We start from the raw sequence: 20,632 nt of genomic DNA on the forward strand, positions 1-20,632 counted from the left end.
ATCAATCAATCTTTTTTTTTTTTTCATGTGGTGTAAAAATGCATCTGTTGTAAATGTACTCAAATGCATGTTCACCTTTATGAATGATTTTGGGTTTAACTAATCACTTAATTCAGTCTTTATAGTCGCAACATACCACTGTGTCTAGCCTTTACTTTTATCCTGTAATGTTTAGTTTAAAGAGAACGTTGTAGGCTGTTTGTCGTTTAGTGAGAAAGATTAAGTTGTATTCAGTGCTGTACTGCGTACAGTGTAATATGATTGACTTATTATCCAGGCTACCACTTATCCAGTAGCCTATAGCCTTTGAAGCAAAATACAATTATGATTGTGAAGTTAAACATTCTGTATCTTCTTTTACATTTGGTGCTTTAGTTTAGGCGATATACTCCCCCTTTAGCCTTTGGAATGCTTGCAAAGCAACTTTTATTAGTCAGAAAGCTATTATTCTACCACCAGGCGGCGCTGACAGGCTTCTTTAGTTTAAAGTGGGAAATTTGGTATAGTCTTTTTTTATTGGCCTAAAATATTGTCTATATACATACTCATACATTCATGAATCCACTTGCTGACCGGATGTAAATATTGGGCAATTTTCTTTATAGGGGTTTCTTGTGACACTGCCATTAACATCCTATGGCAAGCCAAAATGTCAAACTTTCCTTTTGCTTTAAGTAGCATGTTACATGTCAAACTAGGGTTTTTTCATGATTCTGAATCCATTCCAACTTCCAAGCATTAGTTTTTGTTTTGGAAGACATGGCACAGATGTCAAAAGAGCAGCCGCTCACATGCAAGGTGTGTGGTAAAGACTTGAGTGTATGCAACACTTTGACAAGACACCTCAGGACTGTATGCAGCAAACTGTTCATTAGTTACTCTACACACAGAAAAACACCTGCAGACTCGTTTAAAAGACAAAAATAACTAACTACTCCTGTATCTGAATATGTGGATGTTAATGGAGAGGTGGAAAACGGTATATAGTGCTGATGATAAATGAGCAGCGAATCATATGTAAAGTGTGTGGGGAGGATTTTCACTCAAGTCTCATTTATTGAATCATCTGGGAATTCACCGTAAAGATGACTGTGGGCTGTGTGGGATGCACTTCAAGACAGGATGATTTTACTTCACCTGAAAACTCACAAGAATGTGAAAGTAGATGTCTATACACTGTCCACCTCTGATGGTAGTGACACAACAGTCAATGGTTTTGAACTGCATGTACTTGTAATGTGTTCGTACCACAAGTGTTCTTTCAGTGTAAACTGAAGATTGTTTATACATTGTTTTTCTCATGTCCCCCCTTTCCCTAGAAGCAAATATTGTTTCGAGTTAAAAACGTGAAAGAATATATATTCAAAGATTTGCGCCAAATTTTCAGGATTTTTCAAAAATAGATCTACAAGCTCAATATTTTTCAATAGCTAAAGTATAACATAACACTTAAAACACAAAGGGGTTCGTGTCCATAATGGGTTAACACCCATGACGTAAATCACTGTCAAGTTCAAGTGCACGGTCATGTGACGGAGATTGGTAATCTCCATCTCGGAGTGCTATGAAAACTGATCCATTGTCAGCAGGCCTAGAGGCGCTTGCTGACAATGGGCACATTTTATTAATGGATTAAATAGGCCCGGGCCCTCAAGGTGTTAACAATGTTTCACTAATGTTTTTTGTGTTCTGTTAAGGGCTGTCCACAGCAAGCATTACGATATATATATCATTGAACTCTGTCATCTTTGTAGTCGTGGTGTGTACTCTTCCATACACTTGAAACAATATCTTTATAGTTAGTGCTTGATGTGGATGGCCCTTCATGATGATGGTACGTTATAATGTTTTCTGTCAAGTGGGGGGTCACGAGACATGCCCAAAGCATTTCCGGGGGTCCCCAGGTTGAGAACTAGTCTACAGTGCTCAGAATATAAAATACTATCTTCCTATTATTTGTGATAGGGGCCAGGGGGTGAAAGGTGGGGTTTCTGAAGAACATCAAGGGAGTCTTTGGTAGTTGGAGGCTTTAATGCTACATAGAAGGTGGAAGGCAATGAAGACTATTAAGTCATTAACATACTGTCATTATCTGAACTAAATGCACCCTTCAACTTCTTGTTATCTAATGGCTGGCGTAGAGCAGTATTCCTCAAACTTTTTCATGCCAAGGACCCCCGAATTGATATTTATTTGGTGGCACCACATTTTCTATATTTCTCCAATATGCTGCTTTTACACTGGCTATTTTTGAGGGGTGCTATATACAAGTTTAATATTTGTTTTAAAAACGCCATTGACGAAGGGAAAATTTACATAATCTTGTCCCTAACACAAACATTAAATGCCATTAACAATGGCATTTAATGTGCCTGCAATCCCCCAAGAACACAAGGCAGAGAGAGCCTCCTGTTGGCTCTGGCATTATGAAAGGGCAATAGCTGGTAGCCTGGATGAGAGGGGCAGTGATTTGGCCAATCAGTGCTGACCCACCAACTGGAGTGTATTGTGGTTATGGTTTAAGGTCGGGGACCACCTAATGACCTCTCTTCCAGGCCAAGGCTTTATCCATTACAGATGGATTTACAAACTAAACAGATGCACACTCTTCCGTTTACCGTCAGGAGGACGAGTAATGTTTTTTAAACCCCCTTTTCTTCTCTATTTAGTTGTTAAGCCAATTGATTCCTCCCCACACAGTTGTCACTGCTGTTGTATCTTCCTGCCAGTGAGGAGCCCTCACCGGGAGGACGGGAGCCTTTGTCCTACATTCGAGATTTCCCAAAAGAAAATAATGCGTTGAATTCACTCTGAAGCCGGGACAAAACATAAACTCACGGCAATAAAACATGTTAGTTAATAACAGAGGAGGTTAAGTGTACATATCGGATAATATGGATGTGAAGGAGGATATGCTGTGTTGAAGGAGGAACTGAAGTTTTCCCAGAAGGTTGTGAGTATAGGCCTATGTATTATGTGGTGTACCACATTCACCATTCATTTGTTTGGCAGGTAAATACATCACATCAACCATAAATATGGTTTTCCAAAGTGGTACCGTACATAGTTTGTCTGTTTCACTGCATCTTTTAGGAACCATTATGGAGTCACAAAATGAGTTTAAGTCATTTAAATTCAGTTTTTGTTGTTGTTGCAACATAGTCTTTACTTTATCTTGTAATGTTGTTGAACTACAACTTTGTAGGCTGTTTGGTGAGAAAGTAGTAAACTTAAGTTGTATTCAGTTGCAGATGCTTAACAGAGTGTTGTCTGTGAAACCATTGACGTCTCCTGGTCTTGTTTTCGTCTTGTGCAGGTTAGAACTCCATCAGATGAGTGTAGGGTCCGTTGGTGTCGAGCTTCAGAACCTGTCTGTTTCCATACGTCCCGTGTTTCAGCACCACTGCTCCAGATTGGAGCTCTGTCACTCCACTCCCCGTTTCCCCTCCAGCCTGCATCAGTTCCTTCTCACACAGAGACACAAATTCATGGTAGAGTCTCTGTCCATCCTCTTTGCCAATGTTGGCGTGGTACTGCATGGCCCTGCCTTTGGCCTTTCCTCCCAACGTTGCCTGGGGAACGATGAGCAGGCTGCCGGGAAGCTCCAACACAGAGACATACTTCCCAGAGTCAGACTCACACAGCCTCAGGTTCAACAGGGTGGAGACTGGAGGAGATGGGGAGTAGAGGGCAAAACAGCAGAAAACAAGGTACGAATGCGATTATATTAATCTTTCTTTGAATAGTTTAGGTGAGAGAATGTCAGATGACCATCTGCAACAAGTATGAGTACATAAAGTACACAACGAGACTTGAGCGGAATCCGGAATGTAGCCATAAAATGGCTGTGATATTACAGTACATATGTAGCCTATGTAGACGGAAAGAATGCCACACAGTGAGCTATAGCCTACAGAGACAGACCACTCACCCATCTTAGGCAGGATGTTGTCTGTGGCTCCTTTAAAAAAACAGACATAGATGACCATGCCTCTGCCAATCTGGGAGCAAAAATGATGTGATTAATTAATGAAGGAACCTTGACATAGAAAAGTTTGATAAGTTGAACCACTGATTTTAGCATATCATTGTGTCAGCTGTGGCTTTCAAGTTTCAGTGTATTCTACTATTCTGTGTATTTAAGATAACGCCATCTGATCGCACGTTAGAGTCTGAAGGCAGCATTGAATTGCACTGGACTGTACTGTACTGGAGTCACATCTCCCATTAGCCGCAATTTGCAACTCTAGATTTTTTTACAATGGGTTGAATCTAGAGTTGCAATCCCCTCCATCCATTTCCTATTCATTATTTTCGGTTTCTGATCTGCTGGTCTTAAATGACGTTAAACTCACCAACATTGCAGCTGTAGTCCAAGCTTGAATTATCCTCTTTCAATCTGCCGAGCTTGTTTTTCATAAAAATCCACCGTAGACAACTTATGAGTTACTTTCTGTCCAAAATATTCCAAGAGTTCACAATCCGAGCCGCCATATTGTATTTTTGCAACGTGCCGTAAAACAAGATGTGAGGGGGAGCGCTTGTTTAATAGAATCTTACCTGCGCAGGTAAGACACCCAAAGAAGAGGCAGACGCAGTGTGACGCCCCATCACGCACAGCCTTCTATTAAACAAGCACTCCCCCTCACATCTTGTTTTACGGCACGTTGCAAAAATACAATATGGCGGCTCGGATTGTGAACTCTTGGAATATTTTGGACAGAAAGTAACTCATAACATGTCTACGGGGGATTTTTATGAAAAACAAGCTCGGCAGATTGAAAGAGGATAATTCAAGCTTGGACTACAGCTGCAATGTTGGTGAGTTTAACGTCATTTAAGACCAGCAGATCAGAAACCGAAAATAATGAATAGGAAATGGATGGAGGGGATTGCAACTCTAGATTCAACCCATTGTAAAAAAAATCTAGAGTTGCAAATTGCGGCTAATCTCCCATCTGATCGCTTACCTCAACCCACTCTGCTTCAGAGTGTTCATCTGCAGGTCTCGCCTGCAGTCTGCCATGCAGACACTGTTGCAGGACCGTCCTGGCAAGTACCGTAGCTGCAGGAGCCTTCTCTGTCATTTCTGAACGTTTGTCAGATGTCAGTTGTTAAAAGGCAGCAGAGTAGACTGACATTCAACTGGACTGCTGTTTATAAAAGCAAGTGTAAAACAAACTGAGGAACTCTAGTCTCGACTCTCCACTGTATGGGACTATGGGTGAAACTGTGAAAGCAAAACCGGTGCTTCTTCTGACCGAGTCCGACTGACGTGTTCCGCATGTTATTCACAGTCGTTGGACGCTCAAGGCTGCGTGTATTGTTTGCATTCGGAGCCCACGGCTCTGATGCGCTGCGCGACTTTGCGCAGGTTTGACGGTTTCGCAACTCGCTAACAATAACACAAGCCAGGGCTGCCAAACATGGCTCACTGCACATACATCAAACTTTCCTGTTTACTAAGATTATCTAGCGTTCGTGTTGTTGACAAAGCGTGTGTGCTACAGGCAGGGAGAGATATAAAACATGCCCCCTGGTACTGTGCTTATTTTTCACGTTGTAAGGTAAGATGTTCTTTGGGAAGGGAACATTAAGGGATCCTAGTTTAGCATTAGCATAACAGCTTTTGATGTAGTTGGCATGATTATGGCATCACATAGTGGACATACCTCCTGTGTGTACCTCATGTTGGATAAGTTGATGTTCTTTTCCATTTAATTCCGATTTGGACTCTCATACTGTCTTCTGTATACAGTAGTGTTGGAATACTGTTCTGTTCTCTGATGAATTAAATTGAGTCTTTTTTCCTCGTAGCTCTGCTCTGGTCCATAGCTCTAATGCCTTTGCATTATGCAACGCATTAGAGCTATGTAACCTTAGCTCTGGTCCAGTAGAAGGCTATGGACCAGAGCTATATTGACCTGTACTTTCGTTTGAACTTAGTGTACACATTCTACAAACTGTGAATATAAATTTTAATCAATTAATGTTGGACCTTGAGCAAGGCTGCTACTGCAATGTGTTATTTGGTCTTTTTTGCCTTGATTGATTGACACTTGACAGTAGTGATGTTTAAATTAAGCTTTTATGAACCACTTGAAAATGGTTAAAGCTTCAGTGATGGTGACATCTCCTGGCGAAATGCTAGACTGCATTTAATTTAGGCAGCAGAGACAGGGGACACAGTGAAATGATAGTAAATTGGCTTATATTATCATCAGATTAGATTAGATTAGATTGCTGTGAAATCTTAGAAGGAATGTATTGTACAAATACAGACTTGAAGTCGATTGATTCATTTTTGTATTCAACTATTGGTCCAACATCTGAGGTTTATCCTAGTCTAATGCATGGATCTGGATTAACAGTGTATGCTAAATGCCTAATTTGTAATTAAATATTGAAATAAAATAAACTAGATAAAGTGACCCTGGAAAATCTGGGGCAGAGGTTCATCGTTGGCATCCAGGGAGAGTGTGTGCAAAATTTGGCATTGACCGGGTTAATGAAGGGTCAAGTTTAATACCGGTACTTTGTATTGCACAGATTCAAATTGCAATGTTGATTAAACATATTGATTAAATCACTTTTAACAAATATAGATTTGTCACTATTTGTCTATTTGTTGTCTGTTGCATCAAGTAATTGCAGCATCCCACCCCAGGTTGAATCCACAACACTCCTTCACCAGCCCAGCACGCAAATACGGTCAAGCCACGGAAATAATTTACCGACAGGCTTTCTCTGTAGGTTTTATTATCTTTGCGATAGCTGTTCCGTGGCAACTCAAAGTATCAAACCAGTTTGAGGAATTGAACCAGTGGAGCAGTGGTTCATATGAAGGCGGGGTTTGAAGCGTGTGTTGGAGCTTCGGTACCAAACGCCCCTCACTAGATGACAGTAGGGTTGAAAGGAAAGAGTTTTTTTACGTTCATTGTCCTTCCTTGTTTCTGTCTCTCAGAGTTCAGGAGGTGCAAACTCCCTCCAAGAGAGACAGAGGCAGCAGATGGCCAGGGGACTGCCCAAACAGAAGCCCATTGCTGGGGTCAAACAGGTGATTGTAGTGGCCTCTGGGAAGGGTGGCGTGGGCAAGTCCACCACAGCAGGTAAGCTGCTACTCGTTCTCAAACAGTGTGTGTGTTTGGCTGTCTGCGGACACCAAGATTTCCATATTTTACCACAAATCTTCAAGATTTCATTTTTGAGGGGTGTAGATTTTCTAAGCTCCATCACCTCATTTAACTGGAGGAGGTGTGTCTTTTTCCTTCTTTGACATAATCTTATTCTTGTTTTATATATTCCATATATGTCAAACAATACGATATTGTGACATTTTCAGCATTCGTTTTTAAATGCGTTCTGCATATTCAAGCTGATACACAACTAAAGTTAATTTATTTTTATTATTATTATTTTGAACAAAAAATCTGAATGTTCTTTTTATTCATGGTATTATTGTTATTCTGTCTACATTTTTATAACAGTGAATTTGGCCCTTGGACTAATGGCCAATGATCCGGTAAGGTCACCATGTTATTCATTACTCCATGATATTTATGTTTTTTTGTTAATTGCGTGGCAATTCAAAATACAAAAATATGTAGCCTGATGAAGAACAATAGCATGCTGTAACTCATATATCTACAATTCTACATGCCTCTCCTCCCTTCCTCTCCCCTCCTTTTTCACTACTCTATCCCTTTCACATTTTCCCTTCTTTCTGTCCTGAAAAGTCTAAGTCAGTTGGTCTGTTAGATGCTGATATATACGGTCCATCTGTTCCTAAGTTGATGAATCTGAAGGGAAACCCAGAGCTCTCTGACAGTATGTCATATATCATTTATGATTCATTGACAAATAAAACAGATATGCACAGTATAGTACAAACTGAGTGTAAATGGTAAATATGGCATGATCATCTTGAGCTGTTGAAATGGAATGGATAGACCAGCCTGTTGAATTTGTGTCATGTCCTTTATCCTTTCAGGAAACCTGATGATTCCTCTCACCAACTTTGGGATTCCATGGTTAGTCACACAATTCCTCTGGTGTTTTCACATCATGTGTGATGCTAGGAAATAATATGGCATCATTTGCATTTTTAAAACGGTATACGGTACACTCCGATTAGGGTACATATTTACCAAAGTTCCTTTGGTAACTAACAAGTTACTTTTGATAGGGAGTAATAAGTAAAGTAATAATATTATACTATTGAAATTAGTAATGTATTACTTTTTTTTAAGTAACGAACCCAGCACAGCTGTCGACTGTCTACATTATAATAATCACAATGCTTTTTTGCATGTGTTGTCTACTTGCAGCATGTCCATGGGTTTCCTAGTAGATGATGTAGCTCCTATTGTATGGAGGGGTCTGATGGTGATGTCAGCCATAGAGAAACTACTCAGACAGGTGGGACACCAACACTAACGTCATTATAGCACTGAATTACTACACTGTAGTGTACAACAACTGTATGATCAAGGAAATCCAAGTTCCAATAGTTTATTTTCCATGACAACCAAGCTTGCTAAGAATTGGCCCTTTTGTCCTCGGGACAATGTTAAAAACATTAGCCACAGTCAGGTTCACTTCCTCTTTGTTGTTGAGGGGAAGTTGGCTACAAGTTATTGGTCAGTTGCTTTGGACAGCTAGCAACCATTTATGCAGAGTCGCAGAGACGCAGACCTAAAATAACAGATCTATAAGTTCACAAGGGGTTGCATGTGCAACATGTGTTGAGCTTATAGATTGGCTATTTTCATATTTTCATTGTGCAACAAAGTATAAATTGGGCTTTATCCTTAAAACGGCACCTATATTCAGTTTAGGTCATCTATATTTTGTGTGTATAATTCAGATACCTAATTTAATTTTAGTTATAGTTATAACTATACTTATAGTTATATAACTTATAGTTATTAGTGTAGAGTAGACAATATTGGCATCATGGTGTTTGTAGTTTGACATTCAGTGAGGTTTATAAATATAATTTGATCACTTTGAAAGTGTGTGTGTGTGGGGCTGGCTGTGTGTGCGCATATCTTTTCTTTGGCAATTCTCATGCCAGTAAAGCCCTTTGAATTGAATTGTGTGTGTGCCTGCCTGTAGGTAGAATGGGGGTCATTGGACTATCTGGTGGTAGACATGCCCCCTGGTACTGGAGACGTACAGCTGTCAATCTCACAGAACATCCCTATAGCAGGTCAGACACGCACGCACACTAGGTCATATCACACTACACTCCCTGTATACATCAAGGGGAACAAACATCTCTATTTCAGCCTTTTCATTGAGTGTCCTCCATGTGTCTGTCCTCCAGGGGCGGTCATAGTGTCCACACCTCAGGACATTGCTCTGTTAGACGCACGCAGAGGTATTGAGATGTTCAAAAAAGTAAATGTGCCGGTAAGTTGATATCCCTTCTATGATGTGTGTTCACTGGAGATCTCCTGCAAAAGTCAAAATGTTTGACGCACACAGTCACACATACATGCACATATATATATATATATAGAGAAAGAGAGAGAGAGAGATTTTCTTTAAATCACAGATAAATCTAGACTAGAGCATACATGGGCAACTGGTGGCCCAGGGGCCACATGTGGCCTCCATCTTCACTTAATGTGGCCCTCAGGTTAATATTGGAATACTGGTATATTATTAATTTCAGCTGTTAAGATTTCAAACATTCAAACATGACCCGCTTTAATTACTTCAGTTTATATTAGTAGCTGAATGACTAGTATTAGAATTTTAGTGTATTTTTTATGTCCAAAGTATTAACATAAGTGACCTATGCATGTGGAATTAAATAAACATGTTACTTTTCAGGTTTTCAATTCAAATATAGCAAAAATTGCAGATCTACAAGCTCAAAACGTGTCGCACTGCAACACGTTTTGAGCTTGTAGATCTGCTATTTTGATAGGACGGTATATTATGCAATGTGGCCCTCTGGACTGAGTGTGGAACTATACTGGCTCTCTCCATCTTCAAAGTAGCCCACCCCTGCTCTAGAGTGTATTGTAACAATATTAAGTAACAAACAGCACATAATGTTTTTTTTATATATACTGTCTCCACTCTAATGTACCGGTAGGTCTTGGGCCTGGTTCAGAATATGAGTGTGTTCCAGTGTCCAAACTGTAACCATCAGACCCACATCTTTGGTTCTGATGGAGCCAGACACCTGGCAGATACACTGGGAGTACCGTTCCTGGGTAAGAAGAACCTTATACTTTATTCTCTATGTTCAACTGTTTAGTTAAATCATGACCGAAATAAATAAAACCCATAATAAATCCCATATCTCTCCGTGGTTCAGTCTCTTACATTCTCTCTCTGTTTCTGTCTCCAGGAGACATTCCTCTCCATCTGAACATCAGAGAGATGTCGGACAAAGGGAAGCCTGTGGTCGTTTCCTCTCCGAACAGCCCTGAGGTTGGTTCTCTTCTCTTCTCTTCTCTTCTCTTCTCTTCTCTTCTCTTCTCTTCTCTTCTCTTCTCTTCTCCTCTCCTCCTCCTCTTCTCCAATCACTCAATTTCACAATGACGTGTGCGTGTGTGTTTTCCAGGCTGAGGCTTACCGGAAGTTGGCGTCTGCAGTTGTCCAGAGACTACAAGAAGTATACGCTTGATTGACGGCTTCAACAGGAAGTGGACAACAGGTCATGTTCAGGGATGTGATCAGGAAAACGTGCATACACATAGAAATGCATAAGACATTGCTTGACTGCAAATTCTGAGAGTTTGTACAAATGGAACAAAAATGGACTTGAGGAGTTTCCTATTTGCGCCGACTCTCTGAAATCCCTGAAAGATGGCACACAGTGTGTTTGAGACAGATTCAAACCCATGGTGGTACATTTCTGTGGTGAATATATTATCTGCTAGAGCTGGAAGCCTAGAGTCTTTGCAGAAATTCGGGGCTCTCGCTCAAACGGGTAGAAACATAAAACATAAAAAAAATAGAAAGCTATCATGAGGAAGTGTTGAGTTGCTTGATGTTTTAATTTTCATGCTTATTATAAAAGTTCTTATGGCACAACCTGTTGTAGAAAGATTTGTGGACAACACATTCTGCCATGTAGGAGCCGGAGGTGTTTATATTTGTATTTGTGCACTGATTGATTGGCGATAACTATAGGCACAGCTTTGGCACTTCCTCGGTGGTGTCTTATGTCTTATGTGGGTGGCCTCCAGCAGGTTACAATTGACGGTCCTCACCTGCTCACCTTAAAGGACCTGCCTTCATACAATTGGTAGTCACTGATGTTCATGATAAAATGGCACCATTGTTTTTCCCTACTCAGTCTGTGTCTCATAGGAGGGCTGTGGGCAGTTCAGAAACCTGTCCACCAGTGACCTCATCAAACGCATCATCAATGGGGAATCCAAGCTTAGCTAATAGAAACGGCAGGCTTTCTATTCCTGAAAAGTTGCAATGCGGTAATGGAAGCCATCATTTTCACGATAATAAAAAGCAAATTATCTTTTTTTTTTATCGTAAAAAGAATCTGCCTGTCACTGGTGGACGGGTTTCTGAACTGAACTTTATGAAAATAATTTGAAAAGTGGTGAAGTGGTCCTTTATGGCTGGTTTGACCGTGGGGGGTAGGGTGAGATATTTTTTGTTGACCGCATTTCATATTTTGCTCGCTGTTAACTTATTTCTTTATGCATATTACATATATGTATTGGAATCGTATTGTAAATATTTGGAGACACTGGAGTAAAACATTTTTATTTGGACCCGAGTCCTTTCGTGTCATTACAGATTCTATCTCCCGGCTGCTGTCAGCCACAACATGCAGTTGCACTTTACTGCACTTCCACAAATATCCAGCAGAAGGCAGAGTTGTGTACTAAAAAATGCCTATTGATAACAGTAAAGCTCCATTCTTTTCTCTTGTTACTTTTTTGAGAAATGTAAGGAGGCTTCTAATATGAATCTAATATGAACTTTCTATCACCTATCTTCTCCCTCACGGCCTCACCCCATGTCTCTATAACGCATGTGCCTCTACATTTTCATTTATTCAAACGGCTTGGACATTTGCTTCACCACCAGCAGTGTTGTCAAGTAACTTAAGTAATATACTACTTTCAGTAATATTATTACTTTTTTCCAGTAATATGTAACTTAACTAGTTACTTTCACATTTTGAGTAATAATATTACATTTACTTTTTTCCAAAAGTAATATTATTACTATTTTCACGAGCCTTGGTGGAACTGTGGGTTTGAGTGTTTATTTATAATGGTAGACTTGGTTGGGGTGGAGTTGCTTTGCAGGCTGCTGATCCGCTCTAGATCTAGACTTTAGAGCGGATACGGAAACGATGCACACTCGTCGGTACGTACTGTATGTGTGAAGTATCGGATGCAGAAGGGCGTGCCTTAAACCGTCCGGAACACGGAACAACAACCTAAACTAGTGTGTGTAACTCGTTAGACTGCATTGTTAAAGAGAAGAGAGGTAAACAAACTAAGCATGGAGGAGACAGACACCGGCGCAACAAAGCGTTATAACATTCAATACTTATTGAATAAGTATAAGTATTTGCATTATTTTGAGTATGTCCGCGAACGAGACGAGATGAACATTATTGTCCGCTGCAAGTTGTGCATAGGGAAGAAGCTATATTCCACGTCGAAAAAATCTACTTCTAATCAATGTGTACAAATGGACCCATCATCATGTGTACACTATAAAGTACACTTTTTAGAGTTAAATAAACACTGCAGAATAGGGGAGGGGGGACAGCTAATGTTGAAAATGCAAAGTAAGACTTTTGGGGACAAAATATGCAATTACTGGAGGCGAGAGAAAAAAAAGTAATAAGTAAAGTAATAAGTAACTAGTTACTTTTCTCAGGGAGTAATAAAAAGTATAACTTTATTCCTTTTTTTTTAAGTAATAAGTAGTATATTAGTGTTAAAGTAATATTATATAACACTGACCACCAGCGTTTTCTCTGGAAGAATCCAGAAGGGAGAGTTTGGTGATGTCATCAGACTGAGATGTGGAGTTGATCACGGTGTGTCGTCCCCCCCCCCCCCCCCCCCCCCCCTCCCAATGTGTTCCAGAGAATGTTGAGAGCAGCTGTGAAATGTCTCAGGTACAACACATATTACCACACACACATACACAGGGAGGTGGGTTGAAATAAATGTATAATCACCACCACCAATTTTACTGGGTGTATACACCCAGGAAAAAGAGAGGAAGAGAAAACCAAGAGAGAGCGATGCGTCAGCCCAGCCCCACACTGACTCTGTCTCTCACTTACAATAATATCACCAGCAACCAGAAACACACACACTGCATGCCCAAACTTAACCCTATTAACCTTAACCATGATCGTGATGTCATAATCTAGGAATATGAAATTTGCATAGGCCTACAGCACCTTACTTTCAAGCACCAAAACCAATGGCCAAACTGTTCTTGTTCTGTTCTTTTTCTTAATATTGCTGTACTCTTTCTCCCTCCCACACATTTTCCCTCCCACATACCACCACCCGACCCACCCACCCAGATATCAGACCAAACAACACCCACAGAGAGTTTCCCAGATGAAGCAATTTCATTCATTTGGACTTTTGACCTCAAATGAACGATCAAAACGCACACAACGCGCATGCGCGCGCGCACACACACACACACACACACACACAGATATGTTCCTCTCTGGGTTCTGTTCAGCCTAGGGAGGTCTTATTAACAAACTTCATTCATAATGATGTCAAACTAACAGTCAGCGTTTTACTGTTATCAATCTCTTCTTTCCTCTCACACATTTATTTCTGTCTTCCTCCCTTTTTTGTCTTACTTACTTTTTCCTCCCTCTCCTCTCCAAATCTCTGTCTATCCATTTCTAAATTAATTAGTTACCACTTACCAGCATCTCTCTTTCTCAGGCTCTATTCTCTCGTGTCTCTTTGTTTGTCTGTGTCATGACTCATGTACGCCTTTTTTAATGTTTTATTGGCATGACTTCACCTAATCTTTCTCTCCCTCTTGTCTTCCCAATACCTCCCTCTCTCCGTCGGTCCTATTAAACTTTACGTTATTATCAGCTGTATTAGCATTTTTCTGTATCTTTTCCTTTCTTTTCTCCCACTTTCTTCATTTCCCTCCTCTCCCTCTCTCTGTAACAGTGAGGCAAAGGGGATTGGAACAACCTTTTGTGTTGCAATCATGTGGTCAGTGCATCAAGTTATTGCATTTTTCAGTGTATTTATATAATGGACATAAATCTGACCATCCTACTGCAGTTATACTTAGTTAGAAAAGAATAAGACGTTATAGCTTTTAAAGGTTCAGGGCCTCCAGGGCAGGTTGGCTGTTGTGGGGGTTGTGCCAGTGACCTTTCTCTCCAGCTCTAGCCAGCTGTTGATGTACATTTTTGCCTTTCAGCTGATGTACAGCAACTTGCAATAAGTGAACAACCAGCAGTTAAGTGCATAGCTCAAGGACGTGTGTGTGCATGCGAGCGCGTGTGTTTGTGTGCGTGTGCACATGTGCGTGTGCGCAGCTGATGAACAGCTAATAGACATGGTTGCTGGTTAAACAGGATCCATTTTCTTCTTTTCTTTTTTAGATAATGTGCATATGAATCATATTAAAAAGTATTTTTTCCTCTAAGTTTTACTTAAAGGTGGGGAGAGGCAGAGAGCACAAGAGAAGGGTGAGAGAATGATGTGTGATTGTGATTGCTGATTGCCCATCATTCGGCACGCGCGTGTGTTACGCAATACATCTGCCTGTGTATGTATGTAAATGAGAGAGAGTGACTTTGTGTACAGAACACATTTGTGTGCGCTTGTGTGACTACTAAATGACGGAGTGCACGTGTCAATTGTCAACGTTCAAGTGTGTGCGCACATACAGTACAGAACGCGTGCCTGCGGGTGTGTGTGCTGGTGTGGTTTGGTGTCTGCGTCCAAATGAAATATAACTCTGCATTGTTATGAAAAACCCACATCCTGCATTCCTAATTTAGAACCAAGGCAACTCGGAAAAGAGAGACACTTTCACTTCAGCATGGTTTGAATCCCATACGCGTGCACACACACGCGCCCAACGTTCAAAGACAGACATACAGACACTATTATACAACATTTACAGACACAAACCTCCAATGTCCAGACAACCCATCCAGCATACACACACACACACACACACACACACACACACACACACACACACACACACACACACACACACACACACACACACACACACACACACCTTTCTTCCTTGACCTTGGGAACTCCTCTCCCAGCCGCAGACCTCAGCGTTGCTGCGTTGCTATGACGACACAGCTGTAGCGCTGGTGGCTGAATAAACAGCAGCTGGTTCCAATTGTGCTGCATCACTCTCGGTGAGTGAATGAGTGAATGAATGAGTGTCTGACTACTAGAGTCATGCAATTCTAGTCATCTGTCTTCCTGTTCTGAGCTGCTGAAAGGAAATCAGGTGAGATCTTATCTCCTCTCCTTGATTGATAGATTGCTAATGAAGCATTTAGATAATTGCTTAACTCCCTGACTGACTGGTTTAATTAGTAGTGTTTATGTAAAGCAGTTTGGGATGGAGGTTTTATTTACATCATCTGTTGGTTCTCCATTATCTTCTCCACTTCACAGGACAGGACCACTTCACCACTTTTCAACCTATCTTCATAATCAGTCCTCATTTTTTTCTACTCAGTCTGTGTCTCATAGGAGGGCTGTGGGCAGTTCAGAAACCTGTCTGTGTCTCATAGGAGGGCTGTGGGCAGTTCAGAAACCTGTTGTGTCTCATAGGAGGGCTGTGGGCAGTTCAGAAACATGTTGTGTCTCATAGGAGGGCTGTGGGCAGTTCAGAAACCTGTCTGTGTCTCATAGGAGGGCTGTGGGCAGTTCAGAAACCTGTTGTGTCTCATAGGAGGGCTGTGGGCAGTTCAGAAACCTGTTGTGTCTCATAGGAGGGCTGTGGGCAGTTCAGAAACCTGTTATGTCTCATAGGAGGGCTGTGGGCAGTTCAGAAACCTGTTATGTCTCATAGGAGGGCTGTGGGCAGTTCAGAAACCTGTCCAGGCATCGTCGATGCCACTGGCAAGCTAATAGAAACTGCAGATGATGTCAATGGTGGATGGGTTTCTGAACTGCCCTCCTATGAAACACAGACCGAGTAGAAAGAAGGTGTGCTATTTTATCATGAACATTAGTGCGGACTGAGGTGGTTGTCAACTCTCAGTGGCCAACAGTAGAAGTTTGTGGTTATACTGGTCAACTCCCAGTGACCAACATAGAAGTTGTGGTTGTACTGGTTTGTGTGTCCTGTCCATGCTCTTTAACCACATATAATAGCCTAAGCCACAATGCTTTCACCACGTTGTGTTATGTGAGCTTAATGATGTGCTGTTTTTATAAGTCGCCAGGTTGAAAGTGATTAACATCAACACCCTGCTTACCCTGAGTGTGAAGCGGGGTGTTAACCAAAGGTTTGACATCAGAACAGCAGCCACCTCTGACACCATAGGTAGTACATAATAGACGCCATATCCCTCTGTGCCACTGAGTCCGTTTGAAGTCCTGACACATAACATTTGGTTTGTGTGTGTCTGTGTGTGCATTGCAATAACTTCTTAAGTTCTTAAATGTTGCTATGGGACATTGTATGTTAATGCAGGTGTTTTATTGTTGTGTGTGTGTGTGTGTGTGTGTGTGTGTCAGGGCTCCAGACTAACTTTTTTCACCACCGTCCCGGAACCGTCCCAAAATACAATTTGAACCGTCCCAAAGTGAATGTATACCGTCCCGGGAAAAAAAGTTAAAAAAGGACCACTCAGATTGCAAAATGAATAACTGTATTCCTATTGTATAATATAAATACAATACATGCAGTACATTATTTGTTTGGCTTCATGTTTCTTCAGTAGATAGAGAAATTACGCTGATTTAGTCAAAATGCTCCCAGATGAAAAATAGGGCTGGGTTAAAAATGTTAATCGAATTAGAGGCTTTGTAATTAATTAATCTAAATTAATCACATTTTAACCGCATATCAATATTCAACCTGAGAACAGTGATATTTATTTTCAAATGGATTTTGTTATTTTGGTGAATCAATGAATAGTGACTACAGTAGCTATACAACTTTGGTGGTAGGCGATCAAGTGATCAAGACCAAAAGATAAACGTGCAGTAATGCTATGAATACTCAAATGATTTACATGGGTGGCATGAGAAAACAAATTAAAAAAACTTTTGTAGGGGGAACACTAAAGATGAAGAAATAAAATCAATAAAAACTGTGGAATGAGAGCGTTTTGAGGAGTGCATTCTACAGTGTTGGGGCAGCAATTCCAGAACAATCTGTTGTTTCAGAGGATACCAACATATTATTCAATTTGCCGTAACCATTTAATCTGGTCAGCTGTGGGTTGGACCGACGTGGATTTGACTTGGACTAACATTAGCCCCATATGGAACCCGTTATAATGTAGCTCTATCAGAGGGAGAGGTTCCATGCGACACATGTTAAAGCAGCTATAGCAAGCCTAGCCCGGCCATATGTGCCCTCTCCCTACGCTCATCGGAGCTACAGAATGAGCGTAGGGAGAGGGCACATATGGGGCTACTAGCAAGCCTAGCATGGAAGCTAACGTTGGTGTAATGTAGCGGTAGCCCCGTGTCCATATGGAACTTTTCCCTCCGCTATAGCACACAAGACACGACCATGGTTTTATCCACGCTTGTCCAACCGATAGTTTTTCAATGTAAATGTCCCATCCACGGGGCAGAAGTAATATAAGCGGCTTATTGATTCCTTTGGATGAATGGTGGTGTGTTCATGTTGTCAACTTGTCTGACTGACGGCACTGCAGCTAGTGCAAAAAGTGTCAGCAGCGCTGATAGTCTCATGCTGCTCAGCGCTGCACGCGATATACGCATTTTCAATGCAAAAACTCCTCTCGTCCCGAGACCGGCCCGAATGAGATACATTTACGTCCCAAATAGATATTTTATAGTCCCCGGGACGTCGGGACGCCGTTAATCTCGAGCCCTGGTGTGTGTGTGTGTGTGTGTGTGTGTGTGCGTGCGTGCACAGTGAGTTCTTAAATGTTACTATGGGACATTGTGTGTGTGTGTGTGTGTGTGTGTGTGTGTGTGTGTGCATGATTGTGTTTTAAAACATGTAATTTGTGTGTGCAGTGTACACGTGTGTTTGCACACAAAAGGGTGTGAGCGAACATAACGTGTGTATGGGATGAGAGAGAGAGAGAGAGTGTGTGTGTGTGTGTGTGTGTGTGTGTGTGTGTGTCAAGATAAAAGGGTTCAGTGATGCAGATTGGCCTAAGGCACCAATTAAAAACGGGCTGAGGTTGCTATGGCGATATAGGTGAACTGCAGTAGCAACTATAAAACTATTTCCTGTCATTCATTCAGTAATCTAACCGGTCAGTCATTCAGTCATCTAACCGTTAGATGACTGAATGACTGACCGGTTAGATGACTGAATGACTGACCGGTTAGATGACTGAATGACTGACCAGCTAGATGACTGGGTGACTGACCAGATAGATGACTGACTGGCTATATGACTGGGTGACTGACCAGATAGATGACTGACCGGCTAAATGACTGGGTGACTGACCAGATAGATGACTGACCGGTTAGATGACTGAATGACTGACCAGCTATATGACTGGGTGACTGACCAGATAGATGACTGACCGGCTAAATGACTGGGTGACTGACTGGCTAAATGACTGGGTGACTGACCAGATAGATGACTGACCGGCTAAATGACTGGGTGACTGACCGTTTAGAATAGATGACTGAATGAATGTCTCCTCAGGCTAATGTTTCATTAGCCTGAGCTAACGTGATAGGTTTCTGGTCTAGAGGGGCGGGTCGCGGCTCAGATTTGCGCACGCCCTGATTGGATCTCATCAATCTGTCCGTCACCCCCGGCCCCTCCTCTCCCCCCTAGTGCAGCGCTACGTCACATCATTTGGAGCGACGCCCACCCGGAAGGGTTGACTCCCACTTTTAGACCAGAGCGGCCAATGCGTTCCTCCAGGCTTTCAATTTTTGCACCAACAAAAATGAAAGCCTGGTACCGAGGCTAATGTTTCATTAACAGCCCATATCTCAAAGAGACAGAGAGAAAATGAATTTGTTTGAGATAACATAGTCATAGAGCCTTACGTGTGGACTGGGACCCACTGCTGCTGGGCCATGAGCATATTGCAAGTGGGACACCAAATTATTTGCAAAGCACTAACATGTTGATAATATAATAATATTAAAAATAGAAATGTAAAAAATAAAAAAATAAAACTAATAGGGATATAGTTTTACCTAAAGTACTGGTATACTACATTTGTAAAATAAGTGCATAGTATGACAGGGTATACAATCAGATTTAAACCCAGTTTTCATTGCATCCCAACTTTAAATTCAAGTTTTCCATGTATAAAGTGTTGAGTAATTGTCTCCACCAGGCCGAAAGCATGGGGAGAGAGTATGTTTTGCACTCCGTCCGTGTGTGCGAGTGTCCGCGTGTCAGTCCGCCCGTTACCAGCTAATCTCCGGCACCGTTGGCCCCATCCATGCCAAACTGTGCACACACACTCCCTGGATGCCAACGACAAACCTCTGCCCCAAATATTCCACAATGGCCTGTTATAGCGCTACCATGAGGCCGATTACTTGTACACATTTTATCCATACATCACGCAATTCGGTATACACTATCTCCATAGTCATGTGATCAACATGGATCTGCACTATTTCCCATATTCCATCCTGATATGCTAAGATTGGCTTCCAAAGCTCGCATGATTGGTCCGTTTCGAACAAAATGCCACAAATCACAAATACAGTGTGCAATTTCCGTGAAATTATACACGCACATTTCCATTAGGCCGAGGACGACATGCCACTTAACTTTTTCCAAATCAGCCTCACGGTGGTGCTATAATAGGGCAATTCCTGTTTTAACCTATAACTACATCATCAATCGTGTACAACTTTGTATGCACACTCCCGGCCTAGAGGCCATGGCAAAACATTTCCCTGCATTCTCCACATATCACAGTTATAACGCCACTATGAGGCCCATTTCTTGTTTATATTAGTCGCACTGTCGCACAGATTTCATACAAATCGGTACACATGATCTCTGTAGTCATGTGATCAAGACGAGTCTGATTGATTTCTCAGATTCTACACTGATTGGCTAAGATTGCCTTCCAAAGTTTTCAGGAGTTTTGTACAAAAATGCTGCAAATCATCAACACAGGGCCCGAGTGCAGTGAAACTGTGCACTCATATTCCCACTAGGCTGAGGAAGCAATGGCACTTGACATTTTTTCATCAGCCTCATGGTGGCGCTATAACAGGCCAAGTCACATGTGCACACTCCCTACAGCCCAAGTAAAAACATCTGGCCTGCATTTTTCAATCCTGCTTTTTCGAGCGCCACCAGGAGGCCCATTTATGTGCAACACTTTTTTTTATATTAGTCCTATATCCTATTTGGATATATATTTTATCCAAATCAATCCTGGTGGAGACCTGTGCCCAGAGGGGCACTTTTTCTACTTTGGTGGTGAGTTGCAACT

The 20,632-nt window shown here is 41.5% G+C and overlaps 2 protein-coding genes across 4 annotated transcripts; one reads left to right on the top strand and one right to left on the bottom strand.

Moving 5' to 3' along the window:
* Positions 1 to 1,813: 1,813 nt before the first annotated feature.
* On the bottom strand, positions 1,814 to 5,197 carry LOC310877406 (D-aminoacyl-tRNA deacylase 2-like). The gene is made up of 3 exons (XM_083791239.1): positions 4,971 to 5,197; positions 3,932 to 4,001; positions 1,814 to 3,667 (listed from the first exon to the last, which is right to left on the bottom strand). The coding sequence occupies exons 1-3, from the start codon at positions 5,085 to 5,087 to the stop codon at positions 3,318 to 3,320; spliced, it is 537 nt and encodes a 178-aa protein (XP_083647365.1). The 5' UTR covers positions 5,088 to 5,197; the 3' UTR covers positions 1,814 to 3,317.
* A 210-nt stretch (positions 5,198 to 5,407) lies between these two features.
* nubpl (nucleotide binding protein-like) lies at positions 5,408 to 11,473 on the top strand. Of its 3 annotated transcripts, XM_083792727.1 has the most exons (11): positions 5,408 to 5,567; positions 6,965 to 7,109; positions 7,488 to 7,522; positions 7,737 to 7,827; positions 7,991 to 8,030; positions 8,328 to 8,418; positions 9,118 to 9,211; positions 9,329 to 9,414; positions 10,109 to 10,229; positions 10,367 to 10,449; positions 10,583 to 11,473. In XM_083792727.1, exons 1-11 carry the CDS (start codon positions 5,427 to 5,429, stop codon positions 10,643 to 10,645), a joined length of 990 nt encoding a protein of 329 aa, XP_083648853.1. In that variant the 5' UTR covers positions 5,408 to 5,426; the 3' UTR covers positions 10,646 to 11,473. The 3 variants fall into 3 exon arrangements, with proteins under 3 accessions (XP_083648853.1, XP_083648854.1, XP_083648855.1); XM_083792729.1 differs by lacking the exon at positions 5,408 to 5,567 and having other exon boundaries at positions 7,044 to 7,057; XM_083792728.1 differs by lacking the exons at positions 7,488 to 7,522; positions 7,737 to 7,827.
* The last annotated feature ends 9,159 nt before the right edge of the window (positions 11,474 to 20,632 follow it).

Source organism: Protomyctophum parallelum, assembly GCF_964188405.1.
Source record: "Protomyctophum parallelum genome assembly, chromosome: 20".
NCBI classification, from domain to species: domain Eukaryota; kingdom Metazoa; phylum Chordata; class Actinopteri; order Myctophiformes; family Myctophidae; genus Protomyctophum; species Protomyctophum parallelum.

Bases quoted from the DNA above. Each gene is read 5' to 3' on its own strand.
- LOC310877406 (XM_083791239.1), bottom strand. From the start codon at position 5,087: ATGACAGAGAAGGCTCCTGCAGCTACGGTACTTGCCAGGACGGTCCTG. The intron at 4,002-4,970 runs GTAAGCGATCAG...TTTTGCTCCCAG, and splicing joins CTGAAGCAGAGTGGGTTGAG to ATTGGCAGAGGCATGGTCAT. The intron at 3,668-3,931 runs GTGAGTGGTCTG...CATCTCCTCCAG, and splicing joins CAACATCCTGCCTAAGATGG to TCTCCACCCTGTTGAACCTG.
- nubpl (XM_083792727.1), top strand. From the start codon at position 5,427: ATGGCTCACTGCACATACATCAAACTTTCCTGTTTACTAAGATTATCT. The intron at 7,523-7,736 runs GTAAGGTCACCA...TGTCCTGAAAAG, and splicing joins GACTAATGGCCAATGATCCG to TCTAAGTCAGTTGGTCTGTT. The intron at 8,419-9,117 runs GTGGGACACCAA...GCCTGCCTGTAG, and splicing joins TAGAGAAACTACTCAGACAG to GTAGAATGGGGGTCATTGGA.